The sequence below is a fragment of the Anguilla rostrata genome, chromosome 1 (genome assembly GCF_018555375.3).
Source record: "Anguilla rostrata isolate EN2019 chromosome 1, ASM1855537v3, whole genome shotgun sequence".
In the NCBI taxonomy this organism is placed as follows: Eukaryota; Metazoa; Chordata; class Actinopteri; order Anguilliformes; family Anguillidae; genus Anguilla; species Anguilla rostrata.
In genome coordinates this window covers 10,976,684-10,999,399 of record NC_057933.1, presented here as the reverse complement: position 1 = coordinate 10,999,399, position 22,716 = coordinate 10,976,684, and the positions used below count along the sequence as shown (strand labels likewise).

At 43.9% G+C, this 22,716-nt stretch overlaps 1 protein-coding gene across 3 annotated transcripts; it reads left to right on the top strand.

Moving 5' to 3' along the window:
- Positions 1 to 67: 67 nt before the first annotated feature.
- ptpn21 (protein tyrosine phosphatase non-receptor type 21) lies at positions 68 to 22,599 on the top strand. 3 transcript variants are annotated; one of them, XM_064321793.1, is made up of 20 exons: positions 68 to 280; positions 2,282 to 2,586; positions 3,883 to 4,052; positions 4,345 to 4,442; positions 5,906 to 5,973; positions 6,099 to 6,169; positions 6,782 to 6,869; positions 8,870 to 8,958; positions 9,373 to 9,460; positions 10,513 to 10,592; positions 10,691 to 10,798; positions 11,643 to 11,703; positions 12,043 to 12,124; positions 12,306 to 13,717; positions 14,981 to 15,121; positions 16,353 to 16,571; positions 17,198 to 17,326; positions 17,890 to 18,124; positions 18,458 to 18,618; positions 19,012 to 22,599. In XM_064321793.1, the coding sequence occupies exons 2-20, from the start codon at positions 2,407 to 2,409 to the stop codon at positions 19,138 to 19,140; spliced, it is 3,609 nt and encodes a 1,202-aa protein (XP_064177863.1). In that variant the 5' UTR covers positions 68 to 280; positions 2,282 to 2,406; the 3' UTR covers positions 19,141 to 22,599. The 3 variants fall into 3 exon arrangements, with proteins under 3 accessions (XP_064177863.1, XP_064177854.1, XP_064177874.1); XM_064321784.1 differs by having other exon boundaries at positions 69 to 379; XM_064321804.1 differs by lacking the exon at positions 10,691 to 10,798 and having other exon boundaries at positions 124 to 379.
- The last annotated feature ends 117 nt before the right edge of the window (positions 22,600 to 22,716 follow it).

Here is a 22,716-nt window from a genome sequence, read left to right as displayed (position 1 = left end):
ATGATCCGAGCTGGATATGCGCTTAAATTAAATTCCCATTGTTCTTTACACAGCGCACGATTCAGACTGCTTTGTTTTGAAAATACCGGTCTGCTGTTAGTGGACGAATATTTATTGAGACAGACAAGGGGAAAATAGATCCGCGGATGTATACGAAGGCTGGTCATTTGCCTGTCGACAGGAAGTGAAGCGTGTTTTTAGTGTGACCTGTGCGGATTACAGCATGCCTAGTCTACTGTAGAAAGATACATTGAAGTTGACTAGCGAAAATTCAAAATAGGTAGCTAATTCAAAATTTGTTTGTGGGGAATTGTGTGTTGTGCAGAATGCGTGTGGTTTACAAACAGGCAAATTTCTTTGGAGAGGATAATATCAACAGGTAGGTAGAATATAGTGAAAATGCACTTTTTGATGCTTCTGCAGCCAGCTCCGGAAAGACCGATGTTGTCGTCGGCTAGCTAAATTATGCCCCCAGTGTAATTCAACATTAAACTGTAAACTAATGGTGTGATATTGTTCGTGTTTGACTTAAGAGACGCGGACTTTGCTAGTTAGTATGGAAGTTTAAACAACTTGTTGCTCATAATTAGCTTGTTGTTAGCTAGCTAACCTGTCGAATTTAGTCGTGAAATTAGCCTGAATTCGCTTCGTCAACTTTGTTAAATTCGCAGTCGTAGGCTTTCTGGCTGTATTTTTTGGCTGGTTAGTGAGCTCAGCTCGTGCTACGTGCTCTTGCTAGTTAGCTAAATTATCACGAGTTAGAACGTTGTAAAATCGCAGCCAGTTATGTCGCGAGCTAGATAATATTAACTGGTTTCTGATTTTATTTTGTTCGATAGGTAACATTAGGGAGGTACCACTAGCTTGTCAGCAATGTATTATCTGCTCAGCTATCAACATTAGCTAGTGCTATATAACGTTAATCAGATACTACAGTTGGTAGAAAGTATCTACCGTTAGTTGCGATAACTGTACAGTGTGATTTGTTTGCAAGCAAGTTTCACTTTAGACTGTCTAGCTGATGATGGTTTAGCTACGTTATCTTCACAAACTAGACTACCCGAAGTTTGCTAGCTGTCTTTAAATCACTGTTTCTCATTGATTTTAAGTGGCTAGCTTTTTGCTAACGTTGTTTTTCTGCCATCCTTGAGACGTGATGACAGAAGGCAGATGGATAGCTGCGTTAGTTGGCTACTTGCGTGATAGGATTAAATTTGATAGCTGGCTAGATTGGCTAGTTAACTAGACTAGCTGATTTATTGCAGATTGCAACGGCAAGCCAATGCCATGTTATTTATTTGGATATTGCTTTGGCGAACATTAACTAGCTAGCCAGATATCCTTAGTCAGCTAACGTTTGGGAAGCACAGTTGTCAATTTAGCTAGACTAGCTTAACTACTCTACTTAACATTATCAGAAAGTATTTAACGTTTTTAAAGACAACCAAGTGACGTATAAATTAATTATTGTTAGTACAAGATGCTGAAATTAGTAACGTTATATTTTGTCGGTTAACAAGTGAACGTTACTGTATAGCTAACACTTTTGACGCTGCTGAGCTTTAACTTCAGGCAAGATGGGAGCGTTGATCACCCGGCCATGTCACGTCCAGTTATTTGTTTAGCAAAAATGTTGAGATTCTACTCCGTCTCTGACTCAAAAATACTAACGCACTTTGCTAGCCATCTTTCCCACCTGCCACGGTAAAAGTTTGTGCCATTCTTTTTCTGGTCTTCGGCCCATGCGCACCGTACCTTAATTAGCCAACTTGCCTGTTTTTGTTATTATCTGAAAGCAATTTAGCAAGCCACTAATTTAATACTTCATATTTTAAACGAAATGTTATACCATTAGCTGGGTTTCAATATCAATCATTGTACTAGGACATATAAACACTTCATGAAAGCATTGATATAGCCTTTTAAGAAAAACAAGACCAGGTTAAAACCTAGTATATGGCTGGACCTAACACACGTGATCCGGCGACATAACTCGGCCGACCAGTGGTGTAACTTCATCAAGCACTCAGTCAGTCAGTCACAGACATTCGCGTTTCAGTAATCAGTAATTTCAGTAAGATCAGTAATCTAGGCAAGACTAGAGTTGTGAAGACGGCTCTTGTTGTCATTTGTCATTCATTTTTGGCGTTTGGCATAAATCCCCAAATTTACACACATCCAGTAGTGGAGGCCTGACACATGGTGGACATCCAAATTGTAAAATGTACTTTGAACCATGTTGCATGTTCAAACTCTTATCTTAATTCAATGTTCTCTTTAGGAACACATGCATCTGCTGTGTGGAATTCTGAATATCCAGTCACATGTTACTGGGTTAGGTTTTAGAAAACACGGGGACAGATATTTCTGGTCAACGGAGGGACGTCAGCAGACAGAGAGTGAACAATGCCCTTACCATTTGGATTGAAACTAAAGAGAACACGAAGGTACACGGTCTCCAGCAAAAGCTGCCTTGTTACGCGCATCCAGCTGCTCAACGGCGAATTTGTTGAGTTCACACTTTCTGTGGAGAGCGTCGGTCAGGAATGTCTGGAAGCTGTTGCTCAGAGACTAGAGCTACGAGAGGTATGTATTGGCCACTGAGGCACGCGACCCTTGCTTGCGCTTACCTATCGGTGAAACTGACTTCTTTGTGTACCTTCACATCCTTCTGCCACAGCAGCAGTCTGTATTACACAAGCCAGCATTGTCATTTGAGCAATTAAGTGTCACTGGTTTCAGCCACTGGCATACCGCATGCCCTTAGTCATGCGGTGACACTATGTGCCAGCTATGAACTCGAGGAACGGCCAGCGCAGTTGTGCAGGTCTGCATTGTGTTAAGCTCATTGCAGTGATTCAGTTTTGTTGACCAGTGTATTTTCCACTCCATCAGAACAAGGTACCTTATTTTATCTTGCGATTGTGAGGAGACTGTATGGTTCAAAAATGACTTTGGTGTTTATTAAAGACTTAAATGTGATCTTTTTACTTTTTTTAGCTTCTTAACTGTAAATCATCATCCTAGAGGAGCCTACTGTTCACCCCTCAAGTAATGCCAGTGACTGAGAGTGTGTGTAGTTGTCCTTGTAATCCTGTATTCTTCATGTTACTCTAATTGGTGTTGAACTATAAATGAAGCTGTAAATCTGGCAGGGAGGCCTGAGGGTCTAGATAGTTGCGCTGCTAATACACCAGGAATAATAAGTCAGGGATTCAAAAACGATTCCTCTGCCATAAGCAAGCTGCATCTGTTACCGTGAAGTAATATTTTTGTTGGTAATCTGTATTATCAAACTAAATTTTTCCAAGAGGGGACAAAAATGAATACAATGTTAAATCTGCTTTATAAACAATTTATTCCAAAGTGTCAGTGGTAAAGTTGGACATAACAATTAGAGCCATACTCCAACAACAGTCTTTCTTCAGTTTGACTTTTTATTTAGAATTTACTAGTATTCTATTTGTCAAAAAGACTGTTTTGATAGCTTTGTGGTTATGTTATGCTGTTACTTGGCTCTTAAGGAAAGGTCCGTTGCATCACTGCAGTTGAATGTTAAATATAATGGGAAAATATGCAGACACAACCATCAGCAGTATAATTTAAAGGTAATTGTACGATATTTGGCTGCTGAAAGTCAGGATAGAACCTTGAAAGGGGAATATTTACTCCTCAGGACATCCCTTAAATGTCTCTTAAGAAGTTCTGCTGATTGACAGAGAAAGTGGAAAACACCTGATAAGTAGCTATTTTAGAGGGAGGTGTGCTTCCATTGACCTGGTTTCACATGCTTCTATTCCCTGTTTTCATAAAGAAGCCACAGGTTGTCCCATTGCACTGACAAAGAAATTGTTACTGAAAATGAAATTGTTTGTCATCCAGGTGACATATTTCAGTCTCTGGTACTTCAACAAGCAAAACCAACAGAGATGGATTGACTTGGAAAAGCCGCTGAAAAAACAGCTGGACAAATATGGCTTGGAGCCCACGGTTTACTTCGGAGTAGTGTTTTATGTGCCAAGTGTGGGCCAGTTACAGCAGGAGATAACAAGGTGAGCTCCACTTGGTTAAAATATTCTTGGTGAAACTAGTTTCTGTGTTGCCCTGAATGTTGGTACGTACAAAGAGGAGAATCAGTTCTGCATGGTCATCCCAGTCTCACCAAGCAGTGACAAACCTTTAGAAAATCTTCCTGTAAAATGTTACTACATGATTTAGTGATTTGTGTTGTTGAATTCCTCCCAGCATGTAGCCTATATAATCTTACATAATCTTACAGGTTTGCATCTTTCATCTGAGCAAAGTAACTACACTGACCTCCTTTTCCTCTTCCTCCTCCTGCAGATACCAGTATTACCTTCAGCTGAAGAAAGATATCTTGGAAGGCCGAATACCTTGCTCCATAGAGCAGGCCATACGGCTGGCTGCCTTAGCTGTGCAAGGTAGCGTGATCTGGGACAGTAAAACATTTCAGATGAGCACATTTTGTCTGGGGAGTGGAGATTGATCACCAGCTCAGAGGCAGCGACACACCATGCTGCATGGTTATATGTTTCTCACTGCTCAGATGGCTTGTCAAAGTAAATTCTGTACTTTGGCCCTGCTGTATTGATCCCGAAGATGTTAACTGTGTACAAACAGGTCTCTTTTATATATGCTCCACCACAGTACGTCTTCTGAAGCCGCTTGTGCCACTTGTAGGAAGGATATATGCATAATGGAAGGAACCATTACTACATAGTGCATAATGGTACGGGTAGCATGTAGGTTTCATGTGTACTACAAGACGTGCTTTACAGAGCTGTAACTCTGGTGCGCATTAACTCTGGTGCGCAGTGGTATGGTCGTATGGTAACACGTGTGTATCCAGCATGCTACAGTACACACTTTACGGAGCTGTAACACTAGTGCCCGCGCTGAGCAAATTGAGATTCAAGCCATGACATTTCCAACCAGCCTTTGCTAAGGAAAAGAATCTCAAACACTGCTGGCAAAGATATATCTGGCAGCAAAAGTTACTGGCCTGGTGTTAACATAGCAGAGGAACTGAGATCACTCGCTATTGCAACCAGGTCCAAACTGCCGCTTGACGTGAATCACATGTCGGGGTAAAGAATGCCGCAGTTATAGTCAAGCTAAAATGGTGTTTTGTGCCATTCGCTTTGGGTGCATTATGTAAGGTTGCTTTCGGCTGTTTAGTCTGAAGATGTAGCCGCATCTATTTTTGCTCGTTGGCAGGATTGCCTATGCTGGTTTTAGTACACGGTTAGGTCAATAGTTGGAATGCCCAACATAGCTGTTAACATTTCCGATGGCAGTTTGAAATTGCTGTTAGCATTGGACCGCTGCAGTTTCAAACCGTGAATCGATTCCGTACAGTAGCAGTCTCACCATTGCTAAAATTAGCCTGTAGTGGTTGTCCAGAAAGTCTCTTGACATTCTAAGATTTCCGTTTCACTTTTAAGTTGGTGTTCCTTAATTGTATAAGCACATGTAACCTTGGATGAATTGATTTGAGGAGGATTGCAAAATCAAGAAGTGTTTTATCCTCAGATTGTTGCATATATGCCACCTTGGCGCATTCTGAAACTGAAAGAGTGGAGTTTGAATGTAAGGCAAGATTTATTGATGTCTCTGTGGTTAATTTGGCTGTTTATCTCATTTCCTATTAATTGTCTGGCTGGACTCTTAAAGAGCGTAAACTCTATTGAAATGAGTAGAGTACACCCCCACTCCCTCACTTAGGTGATACACAATCTTTACAACCAGGCATAATTGTCTCATTAATTGGGCTTTGATAGCAGTGCCATAAAAATATTGATACTTTGTAAAACATTCTGTTGTTTAAAATTGGAATGCTTTTTAAATTGAAAATATTTACTCTGATGCTTTTTTTCTTCCCCAGCTGATTTTGGTGACTTCAATCGCTATGAATCCCAGGAATTTCTGCAAAAGTTTGTGTTGTTTCCTATTGTAAGTGTTTTACCTATATGGTTAAGGAAGCATAATTGGATTAAATAAAATTTGCCATGTTTTTACATTTTTGCAAATGCATGTGTCACGATGCCCATGCTGTCCTGTTTTTCATTGCTCTGAAGGGATGGATCCAAGATGAAAGAGTGCTGGAAGAAGCCACTCAGAAAGTGGCCTTGCTCTATCAGAAGTACAGGTAAGAACATAGAACATGGCAGATCCGCTGAAGTGTAGATTTACCGTTCGTGTTTTTCCACATGTGGGTGGAACCCTCTGATCTGGCTTTAAGCAGTAATTCATCTATTGGAACTAATGCAGTAAAGATGCTCACACGATGCCATCATCTGTTTCGGTTTATAGTTTTGAGGAGTCTTTTGATGAATTGTCAGCGGTGATTTATATAGAACAGATAAAAGCGGAATCGCTGAACCTGGCTCATAGCCTTTCAAGTGCTTACCGCCTGCACCGAGAGCCATTTATCACTGATCAGAACCTACGACTTCAATATGATGCGGGACTGAAAATATCTGCCAGCCTTGGCACAGACACGTCTGTAAATTGTTTATATTATTCTTGTCCAAACAAAGAACAAAGGAAAGTAGCTCACTATGTTTTTTTTAAAAAAACGAATCGCTTTGTAGTAAGTTGAATCATTTTGGTGCAAGGTTGAACAGTATTGTGGATTGTGTAATAACAGAGCGCACTAAAATCTCAGTTCCCCTTTTTATCAGTATCGGGTGCGATATAGGACGATGACGTGTATGGTCCAGTGTGCGAGACAGGAACCCTGTGTTATGTTCTCATGCAGAGGCCTGCCAGCCCCAGAGGCTGAAATGCTGTACATGCAGGAGGTGGAGAAGATGGAAGGCTATGGCCAGGAGAGTTATCAAGCCAAGGTGAGAAGAGACCCAGTCAAACCACGCTAACAGCTTGACGCGGGTGGACTAGAGTTATTTCATTTTGTATTATTTTACTGTGCGTGGGGTTCACAAAAAGCAAACAAATAAAAACCAAAGGCATCATGTCCCATATTTTTTTTTTTTTAAAGCACTCAACCTGATTTTAATGTAAAGTTTAAAACTGTAGACTGAAAAAAAGTTAAAAAATCATACCTGTGGTCAGAAATGGGAAATTTGAATGCCAGCATAAGCTAATGTGAACATCATATAATTTACAATTTAAGTTGGAGTTAAAGAGTTTATTTTTATAGTCTGTTTAACAAAATCACAAATGTGTTCCTTTTACTTGTACATTTTACTTTCTAGTAACTCAGAGTGTGTTATGTTCAATGTGTTTTGTCCGTTGCTGTTGCCAGAAGTCTTTAGGGTTGCAGTGCTTTGTATGGACACACTAGTAAAGCAGACCTACTGTATCAGTACTGAACAGACCTTTCCATTCCTCAGTAATTTGGTGTTCTTGCTTAACAGTCCCTTACAGGACTAACTCAACTCCCCACTGTGGCATTTTCACACAGTTCACAAAGACTGTGCCCATAGTCATTTTTAAAATATGGTCTATGGAAAGCTATATCTCCACATAAAGCAGCTTGCTTGGTACGCACACACACTGAATATCTTGTGCTTTGGCAGTGGAGTTGTGTCATACTCGGCTTGTGTATGGCAGACCTTCTGCATGAATAGCTCTTTTGTTGACTGAAAACAGATCATTTTTACTTGTCTCACATATGCTCTTCATATGGCTAATTCACAAAGTCTGTTATATCCGATTGTCTTTGTCGGATATTTAAAGGCACAGTTCACTCAAAAATGGAATAAAGCTATGTTTCCATGGTGCTATCTATCCATCCAGATAGTTTTGCTGAGATTTTTGAAGTTTTCTAGATATCTGACACAACGGACCTCAGTGGGCAAAGCTTTTGTGGCAAAAAGTTTCATTCGAAAAACTCAACTGCAACATCTCTTTCCATATATAATGACATGGTTAAACACAAACATTGACAGCTGTTGTTGTTCATGGTTTCATTGAAAACTACTTTCTACTGAAATACACCAACTGTGCATATCTGTACTCTGTCTCAACTAAAGCACACCAATTTTCTGGAGTGCAGTGTCAACATTGTTAATACAATGCTGAAACGATGTTTTAAAACAATGAGGTCTGTGGATGTTTGAGTAACTGTCATTATATTTGGAAAGAGAAGTTTCTGTTGATTTTTTCAAATGTTAATTTTTGGCACTCTGAGTGCCTCGAATGTTGGCCCTATTGAGGTTTGTGCTATATGGGTGAGCTGCAGGGGATACCCAGAAAACTCATCAAATCTCAGTGAAGCGATCTGGATGGGTAGATAGCACTCCAGATGAACTTTATTGATTTAAACGTTATTATGTGATGTCATCAAATTGCCTGATGTTTATTTTTTACAATGCCTAACTCATCTGTTGAATTATATTGTACAGTGCATAACTGAATTTGTTTTTAGGCATTTTTGGTATCATGCCACAAGGTCTCTCCCAAAAGATTCTGAGGAAATATCGTATTCATTCATAATGTATTCATTTTATGTTTTTTAACGCCGCAAATAGTTTTGCAATTTGGCTATCATCAGTAGCTTTTTTTCAGATGCATTAGCACTTAGAATCAAGAAACATTAAGGGTGGAGGCACTCAGTATTTGATACTTGCCATTTAAGCAGATTCAGTGAGAGCATCATGCTTTTAATGCCCCTGCCAATTTGACCTGCCATCTAAATAATCAGATCAGCTCAAATGGTACATGGGCCTAGCTAATGCAAAGCAGAAATACCTGGATTGCATTATGGACAGTAATGTTATTAGAGCTGCTAAAGAACAGTAAAGGCTTCCAGCGAGCTGATGTAACGAACAGGGGAAATGCAACAGCTGATGTGGCGTGTCGTGCTTTCTCTTCACTGCAACAGGACAGCCAAGGCACTGATGTGCTCATCGGGGCATGTCTGGATGGGATCTTTGTGAAGCACAAAAACGGCAGGCCTCCCGTTATATTTAGGTGAGAACGTAAGGAACGGGAGCTCAGAACGGAAAAGAAACAGCCCGGCAATACGATATGCTTCTAAATGCGTGGGTCTCCATAAAGATGGGGACGTGTTATTTGTTGCACAGTTTATTTTCGCGCTTAATTAAAACTTTGGCCCTACCTGCTTAAAGGTCTGTGTGATGGGCTGCCATTAAAGGCTCGCAGCCTCTGTCACTCATTTCATTCAGCTTCACCGTATGTCCTTATAAGCCACTACCGCTGTTATATTAGGATGTGTGAAGGACGTCCACATTCGCAGTGTTTATTAAAAGGCTTGCATGGAGGTTTTCATGTCATATTATGTATTTCTAGCCTGTCTGTAATTGCAGTGTCTAAAATTGTAACCACATTTACCATCTTTTTTCCCTGTTTTAATTGGCTGTGTAGGTGGAATGACATTAACAACATGACTCACAATAAGTCTTTCTTTGCTCTGGAGCTGGCGAACAAAGAAGACACCATTCAGTTCCAGACTGTAAGTCTCCCGACTGCCACACGACACACATGCTTTCTCATCATTTATGTTTAAAAAATTATTTTAAACATAAATATATATTTTGATTTATTTATTTGTTTTCTTGAAATGAAGGCTGTGCATATTCATGTGTTAACTTGGTTTTTTTTTTAATGGCGTCATTAGAAGTTGCAGATGGTAGTTCCTTGTTTTGAGCCTCCTAGGCTGGTACAGTTCGATTTTGTTTGTCAAGTGGGAGTGAGTAATCGCCAGCTACAGGAACAATAAAAAGTGATGGTGGCAAGCCCTTGAAGGTTCAGCACATCTTAGACAGATTAACATGGCCCGCTTGTTACAGCAGGACCTTGCGAATGGCTTTTCTCACTTTTGGGTGACATGGCAGCTACAGAAGAGGGGTGCGATACTTTCACCTATAAAACAAAAATGCTGTTTAGGAACTGAAAGAATGTTTCATTAAGATTTGATAATATTTTGATGTGTTAAACCAGAGAGTGTCATACAGGGTCATGTTATGCAGGTTTTGTTGGATGTGTCTGTGAGGCTGCTGATGGATTTCCCCCTGGTTGGATAGAATTCATAATGCGCTGGGATATGGCATCAACCTGAGTGATTGTGCTGAAAGGAAAAAGCCATTTGGAATTGAATGCAGTTGATAAAAAATAGATGAAAAGAAGAAAGATTGCCCATTGCCCGAACTAGGAGTTTTTATGTCTCAGATAAAAATATTAAAAAATATTTGTTGCCATTTTCCCTTTCACGGGTTTATGTGTGTCACTACACTGTTTTTGCTTTCGAGAAATAAAATGAATAGGCAAAATAAGAATAAGCAAAATGAGGAAGAATGTGTTAAATTAATTTTTGTGTTTAGCTACAACTCATTGATTGTAGTACAAGGCCTGGTGAATTACACATAAAAGTAAAGAGCCGATATTTTCACTATCAAACCACAATGATAATGTGACTTGTGTGGTGTGAATTTAACAGCTGCGCCTGAAAGGCAACCAAATTGTGTCCATTTTAAATGTTTTTTTTTTTTTGCTTTTTTTGTTCAGGAGGACATGGAAACATCCAAATACGTGTGCCGGATGTGCCTGGCCCGGCACAAGTTTTATAAGATAAACAAAAGCAGTCTGTAAGTGTCCCCGCGCCCCGTTTCGCGCCCGTGTCTTTCGCCCGTGTCGCCGCTGTTCCTCTCGGCTCTCCTCACTCCTGTCCCTTTCCTGTCTCCAGAGAGGAGAGCGAAGCCCCGCCTTCTGAGAGCTCCCAGAAGTCTATTCTCACTCTTTCCTTTCCTCGCTTTCCAATGCTTTCACGTCCTTCTCTGCCTTCTATCAAGGGGTGAGCAAACACTCTCTTTCCATGGCCACCTAGCCTTGTGTTTCCATTCTTTAACTTTGTGGGTGTCACCAGTCCTGCTCACTGTACTGTACGTTCACTGAAATGTCCCTGTGCAGCCAGTGATCATTTTTTCTGAGGTAGAATATTTATAAAAAGCTTTTCTCAGTTTAGTCAAAGGTAAGTATGCAATAAAAATGGAGACTGAAGTGGACAGTTCCACCATAAGCCATTGCATGTATGTAAATTGAACCTGGTACCTACAGACCTAGGAGTTTCCCTGATGGTGACATTAGCATGAAACTGAGTGTTTATTATTAAGAAGTTACATACATTACAGATAAGGCCTGTCTTTGCTAATGGTGATGGGAAAAGAACAATAATATTTTATTTCAATATATATATATATTTCAATTCATACTGGAATGAAAAAAGAATAAAATAAGCCTGACTGCACCTCGTCTTGAATTCTTGAACAAAAGGCTTGGTTCATTTTTTTTTGTTTACTGGAAATAATAAAGTGCAGTGTGGTTACTCTTCTGGACAGATGTAGAATCAACCCAATATTTGTGTTCATAAATGCCAGCTTTTACTCAGAAATATGGACTCTACTGTCTTGTATTCTATTAATAATGATTTTAAATTGTGAAGTCACACAATTCAGTGGTAACCATGAAAGTAGTAAGAGTGTTTTTATATAGATCTGAATAAAGGCAGTTGATCTCAGGAGAGTTCTCTTTGGGGCTTCTGTCAGCCTAACTCCCAGTTATCTTTACCTACAGGAGATCCTGACTGTACAGTACAGAGAACAAGAGCCATTCATTTTCATTTCTAATGTTTTCTCTAGCCAAACTCAGGCTGCTGCCGTCAACCCTGTGAGACGAAGATCATCCACCAGGCTTTCTCTGGTAAATGCCCATTTTTTCTTTACAATTAAGCGCACAGATTGACAGACTTTAGAATTTCTGAAATTAGCGTACAATAAAACACTGGAGCAGAACAGCTAATTACTTGTCTGTTGATATATTTTTAGTCCTTACGGTGTTACTTAATTGTGCTCATTATGTTTGATGCAATCATTTTGTATTCATGTGACCCTGCAATAGCAGTAGCAAAGATGTTCTCTAAACAACCCCCATTCTCCCCAATTTTCAAAGAGACCACAATAACAAGGTAATGTTCTATTTAAATATACAATTGAAATGTACTGTTATGTAATACTGTGTTCTGTTTCCCCCTCCCCCCAGCCAAAACCTCAAGCGTACATGATGGGTCCCCCACAGATGCATTACAATGGCCATTACACTGAACCATACACGTCATCCCAAGGTAGAGACACGTTTTAGATGTGGATTTTTAATAAGTGTGAAGAGGGTTTTAAACTCCCCCAATACAGAATCTCCATTCCTGAAGATGTCCTGCCATTGTTTGCTTTTATATTTACAGTAAATTTAGCCTGGAGAAGTAAGCACTGGCCCTTATCCTCACCTCTCGTTTTTTTTGCTTACAGACAACCTTTACATGAACAATCAGAACGGCTACTACTACCACTCGCAGACCAGCCTGGACCGCTCGCCGCACGAGTACAACGGAAGGATCCGGAACGGCAGCGTGTACAGCGCCCAGAGCACCAGCTCGCTCAACAACCCGCAGCACTACCTGCAGCCGTCGCCCATGTCGTCCAACCCCAGCATCACGGGCAGCGACATCATGCGGGCCGACTACGTGCCCTCGCACCGCCACAGCGCGCTCATCCCGCCCTCGTACCGCGCCACGCCCGACTACGAGACGGTGATGCGGCAGAAGACCCGGGGCGGCCCGCCGGCCGAGCGGCAGAGCCACTCCATGCGCAACCTGAACATCGGCAGCTCGTACGCCTACAGCCGGCCCGACCCGCTGGTGTACAGCCAGCCCGAGATCCGCCAGCACGGCCAGCCGGGCCACTACCCCTTCCACCTCAACTACAGCTTCCACAGCCCCTCGCCCTACCCGTACCCGGGCGAGCGCCGGCCCGTGGTGGGCGCCGTCAGCGTGCCCGAGCTCACCAACGTGCAGCTGCAGGCGCAGGAGTACCCCGCGCCCAACATCATGCGGACCCAGGTGTACCGGCCGCCGCCGCCCTACCCGTACCCGCGGCCCGCCAACAGCACGCCGGACCTGTCGCGCCACCTGTACGTGAGCAGCAGCAACCCGGACCTGATCACGCGGCGCGTGCACCACTCGGTGCAGACCTTCCAGGAGGACAGCCTGCCCGTGGCGCACTCGCTGCAGGAGGTGAGCGAGCCGCTGGTCACCGCCCGCCACACGCGCATGCAGAAGCGCAACAGCATCGAGATCGCCGGCCTGGCCTACGGCCTGGAGGGCGTCAAGCTGAAGGAGAGGACGGCGTCGGCCTCGGCCGCCGAGGCCCCGCCCCCCCGCGCCGCCGCCGCCGCCCCGCGCTCGGGCTCCCAGCTGGACGTCTTCCTGGAGAGGACCAAGGCGGGCGAGGAGGCGGGCGGCAGCGGGGAGGACCTGCGCTACGGGCACAAGAAGTCGCTGTCGGACGCCACCATGCTGGTGCACAGCAGCGGCGAGGACGAGGAGCCGGAGGACGAGAGCGGGAGGCACACGCCGCGCTCCCAGGACGCCCCCGCCGAGGCCCTGCCCGCCTACCCCTACGGCCCCGCCCTGGACCCCGCCCTGGCCAGCGCCCTCACCTACCAGCCGCACCTGCTGCTCCGCGAGCAGGAGACGGACTGGGTGCTGGTGGACGGGCGGCCCCAGAGGAGGGAGGGGAACGCCATGGCGCCCTCCGTCTCCGAGAGCAACCTGAGCGGCCCCGTCCGGCCCAGGCCCAAGAGGGACCCCAACAAGAAGAGGCCCGTTTCAGACGGGCCCCCTGGCAAGAGGAACCCGCTGGAGGGCCTCCCTCCTACAGGGGTGAGTCACTGTGTTCATGTGCTCCGTAAGGTTCTGCTGCTATTCCAAATATTCGACAGCTACAAATGACATGTAAATACCTTCACTCAGAATGGAATGTTCAGAGTAAGCCAAGCGCAGGCATTCTAGTGGAAGATATGCTGTTTTCATATACACCTCTGTTGAGTAGCGCAAAATACGGTGTGAAGGCCTAATTCTGAATTCTAAACTGAGCTAAATTCTGAGCTCTAGAATCACATGCGCAAACTGCGGTTCAACCAGAACATTGTGGCTTTTGTAAAGAGCTGTGAATGGAACAAAATATTTATGTGTATTCAGGATACTGATTTCAAAGGCCCACATTTGGAATTCTACAATATTCCAAATAGGCTGTGCTCGTAAACAGTTACTGGTGCGTTATTCTGGCTGTGAGGGTCCTCTGTGTTCTGGCTCACATGATCCGATCACATTGGGTTAGTTTTAACACATTATACTGGGCTCTACCTCCGGGTGGTTTTCCCCCGAGCAGCAATACTCTCCTGTGGTAGAAAAATTGAGGTGAGCAGTGAAAATGTAACAGAACAAGAAATGACGGAGGATATACATTCAAAGACTGAATTATTATGCTTTCTTGGACGTTGAATTAATCTCCACAAATGCTTGAATTACCGGTTCGTCGTGGTTTTAGGACTCGTCATTCACGTATTCATACTTGGCTGTTTGTTTGCTCGGGATGCTGAAGTGCTGAGCCTTTCTTGGAGAGGTGAGCGGCTGGGCTGAGTAAGCCTGTGGCGTGCGGCTCATTGCAGTGAGTCACGCTGAGTGCGTCTGAGGAGACGGGGGAAGAGTGGCGGTGTGTTCGTCAGCGCGGACACACCCCTGTGTTAGCGTTCTCTGTGGATACCGGCTCGTCCGACCCGCCGTTTAACTTTCGTTCCTCGCTGACAACATGAGATCTGAGCAGATTTCTTTTAGTCAGCGCCACACAGCGGGAAACTTCTAGAAATTCTGGGAAGCCTCAGTACTCAGGAGTCCAGCGGTAACGCCGTGGGTGTCGAGGCGTCGCGGCGCTCGACATGGCGTTCGGGCCGGCGCGATAAGCCCGCGGCGCGGCAGACGGTATCAGGCTGAGGGATCGGCGTCTCCGTTTCCGCGTGGCTGATCCTGGGGCCCGTGGGCGCGGGCGCTGGAATGCGGTCGGGCCACCCCGGCCCGACCGGGCGCATTCCAGGCGCTCTCCTGCGCCGCGCTCCTGACGCCGGCTCTCATCCTCCACCACGCCAGGGCATGAAGAAGGGAACGCGGCCAGACTTCAAGAAGATGGGCCCGCTCAAGGTGGCGGCGCTCAACGGCCTGGCGCACTCCAGGATGCCCATGCACGACGAGGGCAAGGACGAGCCCGAGCAGGCCTCCAACGACGAGAGGGTGGGTGCGCCGCCGCCGCCGCGGCCGCCGCTGCCGTTTCACAGGCTGCTGCGCTGGGCTAGGCGCTAGCAGCCTGGCGTGTGTTAGACGGTGTATGTCACATTTGCTACAGTCGTTACAACACTTTTCCGACTTGATCGTGCTTTACAGATCATTTACTTTCTTTGACTTAAATGAATTGAACAATATTTGGAAGTTGTTTACTTGAATGTAGGCTAATTCACCGTATTTGACTTTAACCAGTGTTTCATGTGACGACATGTAAGAAGTGAAAGTGCTACTTACAGCAGTTATTTAAAGAATTTGTGCATGATAGATGTCTTTAAAGGGTAACTTTTGTCTTTTTCAACCCATTTTTATGAACTATTTCCACCATGCAGGTCGGTAACGATAGTCATTTTGTCACACCTTTGGTGGAATTGTGGTCACCTTGAGACCTGCTCCACACTGCTTTGCAGTGCAGTCGAATGGAGCCACCAAACAATCCTGTAAATACTCATTGCATTTCCTGCCTCAAAATAACTACATAGCCTGAAGGGAACTTTCAATTAAGTCATTTTCCGTCAGTTCATTACCAGGGATTTGACAGACTTGACAGATTTGATTATCTGTTGACAGACTACTTTTTTTAGCGGAAGCATACATTGTTCTCAGTGAGAGCTACGGCAGACAGAGAAGCCTCCTCAGTATTGTTGTAGTACAGTAGCCATTCAGCCATATTTGACGTTGTGGTGTTAGCTATCGTATTGAACATGTATACCAACACGCCCCACTGTGTGCATGGTTACAGCCTGCAAGTAAGGAAATGTTTCTATAGTGCAAAAAAATCATTAAAAATACTGTAATAATAAAGTTTTAAGTAATAAGTGTTCACAGTTATCTATTAGATGCATTTGTAAATGTTAAGCAAGCTTATATTTGGTGGAAAGCCACATTTAGAAGGCATTTCAAGGCTTGTTTGTGTAACTGAATTGCTACGCAGACTGGAGCAGTTTTCAGGGTGAGCTAAGCTCCACAAAGAACAATGTGACAAGATAACTATCAATACCGATCAGCAGGGTGTAATTAGTTTGGAAAAATGGGCCCAAGTCCAAAAAAAAAGAAACCTTCTATTTATGTTCCTTTGTGTCTTTGGGAGAATAAGTTAACACAAAACTGTCCAACCGGAACGCGACCGCTTTAAGTGGATATGCAGAGCGATCCGTTCACGCGCGGTCTGACCGTGTCTCAGTGTAAGGTCCTGGAGCAGCGGCTGGAGCAGGGCATGGTGTTCACCGAGTACGAGCAGCTGCCCAAGCGGCGGCCCGACGGGGACTGCTCCACCGCCCTGCTCCCCGAGAGCGGCGAGAGGAACCGCTTCCTGGACGTCCTGCCCTACGACGACACGCGCGTGGAGCTGGTGCCCACCAAGGAGAACAACACGGGCTACATCAACGCCTCGCACGTCAGGGTAGGCTGGAGCTCTCTGAGCTCTCTGAGCTCTCTGTGTGCTGAGGGGCGCTCCTGTCAGGAGACGGCTAAATGGGAAACGTGTGCGGTACTGGACATGCTGTGCGGTGTTAAGCACAGCACTTATGTGTTCAGTACAGAGGGATGGGAAACCCACAGTGTTAGAGAATGGAGCATTCAGGCCACATTAAACGGTGTCCTTCTGCACTGGTTAATTAGCAACTGGAGTGAGGATTCCTGGCTGTTGAGATAAGGAGTTCCTGACATTTTTGCTCTCCTCTGTGTAAATATTAAAGTAATATGTATTACCTGAGTTTTAGAGACAATGGTCTCACTTGGACTGTTTTAGCATTTTTTATCTTCAGACTATAGGATAGGTTAAATTTAAAGGTTTTATTGCACACTGAAAAACTGACAGGAATCATTTTTTATGTATGTATTTTTCATTTTATTCAAGTCATTTATTTATTATTTTATTGATCTTAAATGTGACTCAGTTTTATACAGAACATGAGTAAGTGCCGCTCAGTGTTTGTGGTTGGCCTTTAATGGTGTGTAAACAGCAGGGGGAAGCTGCTGTCCCTGTTCAGGACAGACTGCACAGTGTCCCTTCCTCCCGTTTTCCAGGTCACTGTGGGCGGGGAGGAGTGGAGCTACATCGCCACCCAGGGGCCACTCAGCAACACCTGCCAGGACTTCTGGCAGATGGTGTGGGAACAGGGCGTGGCCATCATCGCCATGGTTACTGCTGAGGAGGTACGCACCGTTTCCTGTACACTCACTTCCGAGCTTGTGAGACAAAGTGCCCAGAAGGAGCCCCTTCCTGCCGCCTCTCTCACCGCCGTTACTCCACATGCCTGTTCACAATGGACACTGCGATAAGATGGCTGGTGTACAACTACCAGAACTACTTGCTGAATGCTGGTTTTGATCATGCATGCAGTGTGCTCAGAAACGGTCAGATGGTTACAGTTAAGCGCATGGTGAGCTGCTAAGTCGCTCAGCTACATCCGTACTCTATAGCACTGGTTCAGGTTTACTTTTGTAGCATCGGAATATTAGTGTTAGTATCTTTCAGGGATCAATCAAATACACGTAGTAGCAGAGGCTAGTGGATTACAGACTCTGTATTTCACTAGCCTATTACAGGGCCCACCTCATACACTCCCGTGACCCATTTTGGGTTTTCTGCCGCCTGTTTATATTGTATCTTGGAAAAGCCCAGCTGTTGTTTAAAGCCCTCTTGTCCTGTAGGAGGAAGGGAGGGATGATAGCCCTTGTGTGACCGCTCCTCTGTGTTAAACGCTCTTGCCCTGCAGGAGGGGGGCAGGGAGAAGAGCTTCCGCTACTGGCCCCGCCTGGGCTCGCGGCACAACACGGTCACGTACGGCCGCTTCAAGATCACCACGCGCTTCCGCACGGACTCGGGCTGCTACGCCACCACGGGCCTGAAGATCAAGCACCTGCTGACGGGGCAGGAGCGCACCGTCTGGCACCTGCAGTACACCGACTGGCCCGACCACGGCTGCCCTGAGGACTTCAAGGGCTTCCTGGGTAAGCGCGCCTCGCCCAGAGCCCCCCCGGCCTCTTCCTGTGCTCTGATGAAGAGAGATGAACGCTGGTCACATGACCCAGTGTTACAATCACAGCAATGTGGGCTTTCTGTTAAAAGCAGTGAAGAGCCGTCTGTAGTTCTTCTTAGAAAGGTGGATTGCCCTCAGAGTAATTGGGGAATGGAAATTAACACCGCCCTCTCTGACACTGTAATTAGGGGCTTCCTTCTGTGCAATTTCACACTCCGGAGGATTTGCTTTAAAATGATTTCTGTTTCGAAGTTGTGTTTTTTGTCGGAATGGAAGTCACCGTTGCTGTAACTTTGCGTTGCAGCGTACCTGGAGGAGATCCAGTCCGTGAGGAGGCACACGAACAGCACCACAGACCCAAAGATCAACAACCTGCCGGTTCTGGTCCACTGCAGTGCCGGAGTGGGTCGCACCGGAGTGGTGATCCTGTCGGAAATCATGATCGCTTGTTTGGAACATAACGAGGTATTGGCGCGTCTGTCGTTACGATCTTGCGTACACGATGTTATAAAAGAGCCAGGAAGAGAGTCGCAAAGAAGTGCTGTCACACACATACCGTACATAATGTTTTCATTTCAGTCTGTGGCTGTTGTTTATTGTACAGTAGAGTTTTCACAGCAACATTGTGTGGTGGCAAGGAACCATGGACAGGCTCATTTTTAGTAGTGGATAAATAGTGTACGCTGATTAGCTGATATATGTAATCTCAACAATTGACTGTTGTCTGCTGTATCCAAAAAACAAAGATTGCCCACACACTGGTTTTAGCTACCAATCGTGATTTATTTTCATCCTGTAAACCTGGGAACTGTCTGTTGTAGCCTTTAATGCCTCTCTCTCTCTCTCTCTGTGTGGCAGATGCTGGACGTCCCGACGGCTCTGAACATGCTACGGCAGCAGCGCATGATGATGGTGCAGACCATTTCACAGTACACCTTCGTTTACAAAGTGCTCATTCAGTTCCTGAAAAACTCCAGACTCATATGAGCCTGTCATTTACGCAGGCACGTTTGGCCTGAGCTGAGGACCTGAGGCGTGTGTGTGTGTGTGTGTGTGTGTGTGTGTGTGTGTGAGAGACACAGTCAGCTGTGGTCCCTGCTTCCCCGCCTGCCACCAGATCACCTATCCTCTGCTTGTGTGACTCTGAGACAGTGGTGGGCAACGGTGGATCAGTGGTGCTGGTCTTTTTACAGCCAATAGCCCACTGAATCGTATTAAGTATTAGCGGAAGGAATAGACCTGGAAGGAGAATAAGGCCTAAATGAAGGAACTGCAGCGCGCTAGCTAGCGAACACATCACCAATGTGTTACCTCTCGACAGTGTTATATAGAAATTTTGCTGTGGGGTTTTACACTAAAAGCTTATTTTACAAATCCATGAAATATCCCAGCACTTTTTCTTTGGCTGTACATAGCAACGAATGTTTTTAAAGCCGCTCGTATACGATCAATGTGTAACACTATCGATCGCGGCACTGTTTTTATTACTGGTATTTTTGTAGATTTCTTTTTTTCAGTTTTAGCTACGAGGAAACGCGTGAGCAAAAGTAGGTCATCGGGGAGAAGGAATGGAATGGAATGATGATGAAGATAAATGTTCGAGTGAAGAAGGGTGTGGCAGTTTCTTTCAGAAGTATGCAGTGTGCACTGAATCTGAGAAATATAGGATAGTAACACTAAAAAAAGACTTTGGGTTTATGTTATCTACATCTTTATATATATTTTCAGTTTTCTGTTTAACAGGAAGAAATTCAATTATTCCTTTAAATTATGGGAAATTATTATTGGAGCAATACACTGATGTCTGAAGATATGAATAAAATGTCACTGTTATAGTTTTGGATCTGTTCTTAGATGACTGATTAAGGTCATTTATGATTAGACCCTATATTTATTAGGTCAGAACTAATGCCAATCTATATTCATGGTGCAGTGAAGGTGAAGTTATACCACCAGCAATTAAAAGTGACTCATGAAAAAAGGATTGTTATGAGGATTTAGTCACAGGTAAGCCTTTTTTATCTGGGATCCAATCTCCAATCAATCAAGATTTATTGCTATTTGTTAAATATGACCATTAACATTGAAAAATAAGATGTGTTTTTTTACTTAAAGAACCAAAAATAATGGACATCTTGAATATTAGAAAGGGGCTAAATTCAGAACTAAGTGATAACTTCCTAGGCTGGTTTTAAAGTCCTTCAGGACGAACTGACTGTTCACTGTGTAGTGAATTCAGCCCAAAATACCAAACAAAATGTAGCTTGTACAAACATAGTATTTTTGATAGCCTGCTTTCATCTTTAAAAAGACAGATGCTACAACTCGCATTAAGGGAATCCATGATCGAACTAACAGAGTCCACTTTTTTGTAATGGCTTTTATGGTATTAAATTACACAGAGACAGCAGGTCCATCTGTTGGTGTAGTAGGGGTAGGGATAACTCTGGAGTCCTTTCCATGTATTTGCCAAAGAACTGAGCTTTTAATCACACTTCTATTGCCATTGTTCAGGGATTCAGAAAATGTGTGCAATGGATTAATGGCAATATAAAATACACTTCCTTAGTGCTGCATATCAGTGTTTACCTTGGAATCAAGCTAACCTTTATCACGTCAGGTGAAATGTGTCATGATTTTACCCAATATGGTATCACCGCTTGTGTTTCTCTGACGCCAAATGATTGGTCCAGCCTTTGTTTAGTCACGGCGATGTTTGTGCTCTGAAAGTGTAATGGGCTGATTGGGTTTTCATGCTTTGTACACACAGTGCAGGGTTTCTCTCACATATACCCTACATTCCATTGTTGTCTTATCGGTGCGTTGTTAGCAGTCCAGCAGCATAGCTCTACACTAAACACGAGATTAAACTATTTAGAGGTTTTCAAAAGGAGAAAATGTTTCCTTCCTCATTGGCATCACCAAAAACAGACTGCACAGATACTTTTGATTTACAACCGTGCATTAGTGGAAGCAAGTTTAAAGAAGCATCAAATTAGTTGGATCTGTTACGGAGTGCAAATACCTTGTAAATCAAAGCCATTTTCCAACAAAAGTGCTACAGTTTTATTGGTAGTCTTGTACAAATAATGTACTGAACACACTTCAACAGTGAACGGTATGGTATGTTTTTTTCATTTTCATGAAAGTGCCTTTTTTCTAGATTTGTTTTATGAAGGAAATCAGACAGAAGTACTTGTTGTGGATGACAATCCTTTTAAATGTTTTACGAGAGATGTTTTGTCTCTCTTTGATACCATATACACAGGGGTGCTCTAAGGTTTAAACTAACGTAATGAGATGCATTTAAATGACTCTTGTACATAAGTGCTTTTGGCAGCGTTAAGAGCACAGTTAGGGACAGTTTGTTGGGCACATTTTTATAAGGTCCTGTACACGGCCACACCTGGCGCGAGTGCTCAGTGCTGGGCTTATTTGTGCTGAGTAGGGGCTCGTCGCAGGTTAACAGCAGTGAATGCGTGTCTGAGTCTAATGACTCAATTCTGCATCTGTGACACCGTGTCCTGGACGGGACTGTCGTTCTCACTCCAGTGACACTTTTAGATCTCCTGCTGTACGGGGAGGGACACATCCTGCTGTTGAAAGACAGAAATACTACAGTCACAGTAACTTGTTCCCAAAGCTACTACAAAGGGTCAGCTTCATGACACGCTTCGCACGGCTACTATTTCTGCATGTTTTGTTCAAAACTACAGAGATCTGTTTAAAAGGCTATGGAGTCACTACTGTTCGGTTTCTGGTGAAGGATGAACAATGCGTTGAACCAAAACCCTGGTAGGCCCAGTGGTTTCAGTATGTAGGCTCTGACAAGCCTCACAGTACAGATGGCTCTGAATGTTAAAGTGGTGAAGGAGACCAGTTTACTCCTCAGAATGGACATATGAACAATGAAGGATAATGGCGTCTCCTAAAAGAAACTGAAATAATTTAAGGTATGTCCTGGGCAAACCATACAGATGGAAGGAATTCAAATTGTGGATAAAATGTACGCCATAAAAATGACTGAACTGGAAAAAGGCATAGTGACGATGAGAACTATGAAATAACATAATAATCTGGGTCAGAAAGAAGGAAAATGGGACTGGCAAAGCTGCTTTTGGTTTTCATTTTACTTGCAGATGCTGGTTATATTGTTTCCAAGTCTTATAACGGTGGTTTATCTGAGCGGTGGGGGGAACAGGGCCGGAGAACATACAAACTGGCCCCGCCTCCTCAGGTCTGCAGATCTGCTGTATATCCACTCTTACAGTGTTCTAATCTTATACTGTACAATTTGTAAAATCTCTTCAGCTTTAAAGCTTAATGAAAATATTTGTAAAGCAATGTACAAATTGTATCTAATAAGCAAAAATGTATTCCATTGTAAAAAAAAAAAAACTGTTTAGAGGAATCTTTTTCTGCCATGAATAAAATATTGGAAATTCAGTGGGTTTTTTGTGCATTTGATTTTGCAATTGGACAAGGAAAACAGTATGCCTATTATTTTACCTTTTATGCCCTCTGCTGGAGAAGAGTGGAATAGCCTTCTTGATGGCTTATTAA

Excerpts from the sequence above, each read along its gene's own strand:
- ptpn21 (XM_064321793.1), top strand. The coding sequence starts at position 2,407 with ATGCCCTTACCATTTGGATTGAAACTAAAGAGAACACGAAGGTACACG. Across the intron at positions 4,443-5,905 it reads GGCTGCCTTAGCTGTGCAAG|CTGATTTTGGTGACTTCAAT; the intron begins GTAGCGTGATCT and ends TTTCTTCCCCAG. Across the intron at positions 12,125-12,305 it reads ACCATACACGTCATCCCAAG|ACAACCTTTACATGAACAAT; the intron begins GTAGAGACACGT and ends TTTTGCTTACAG.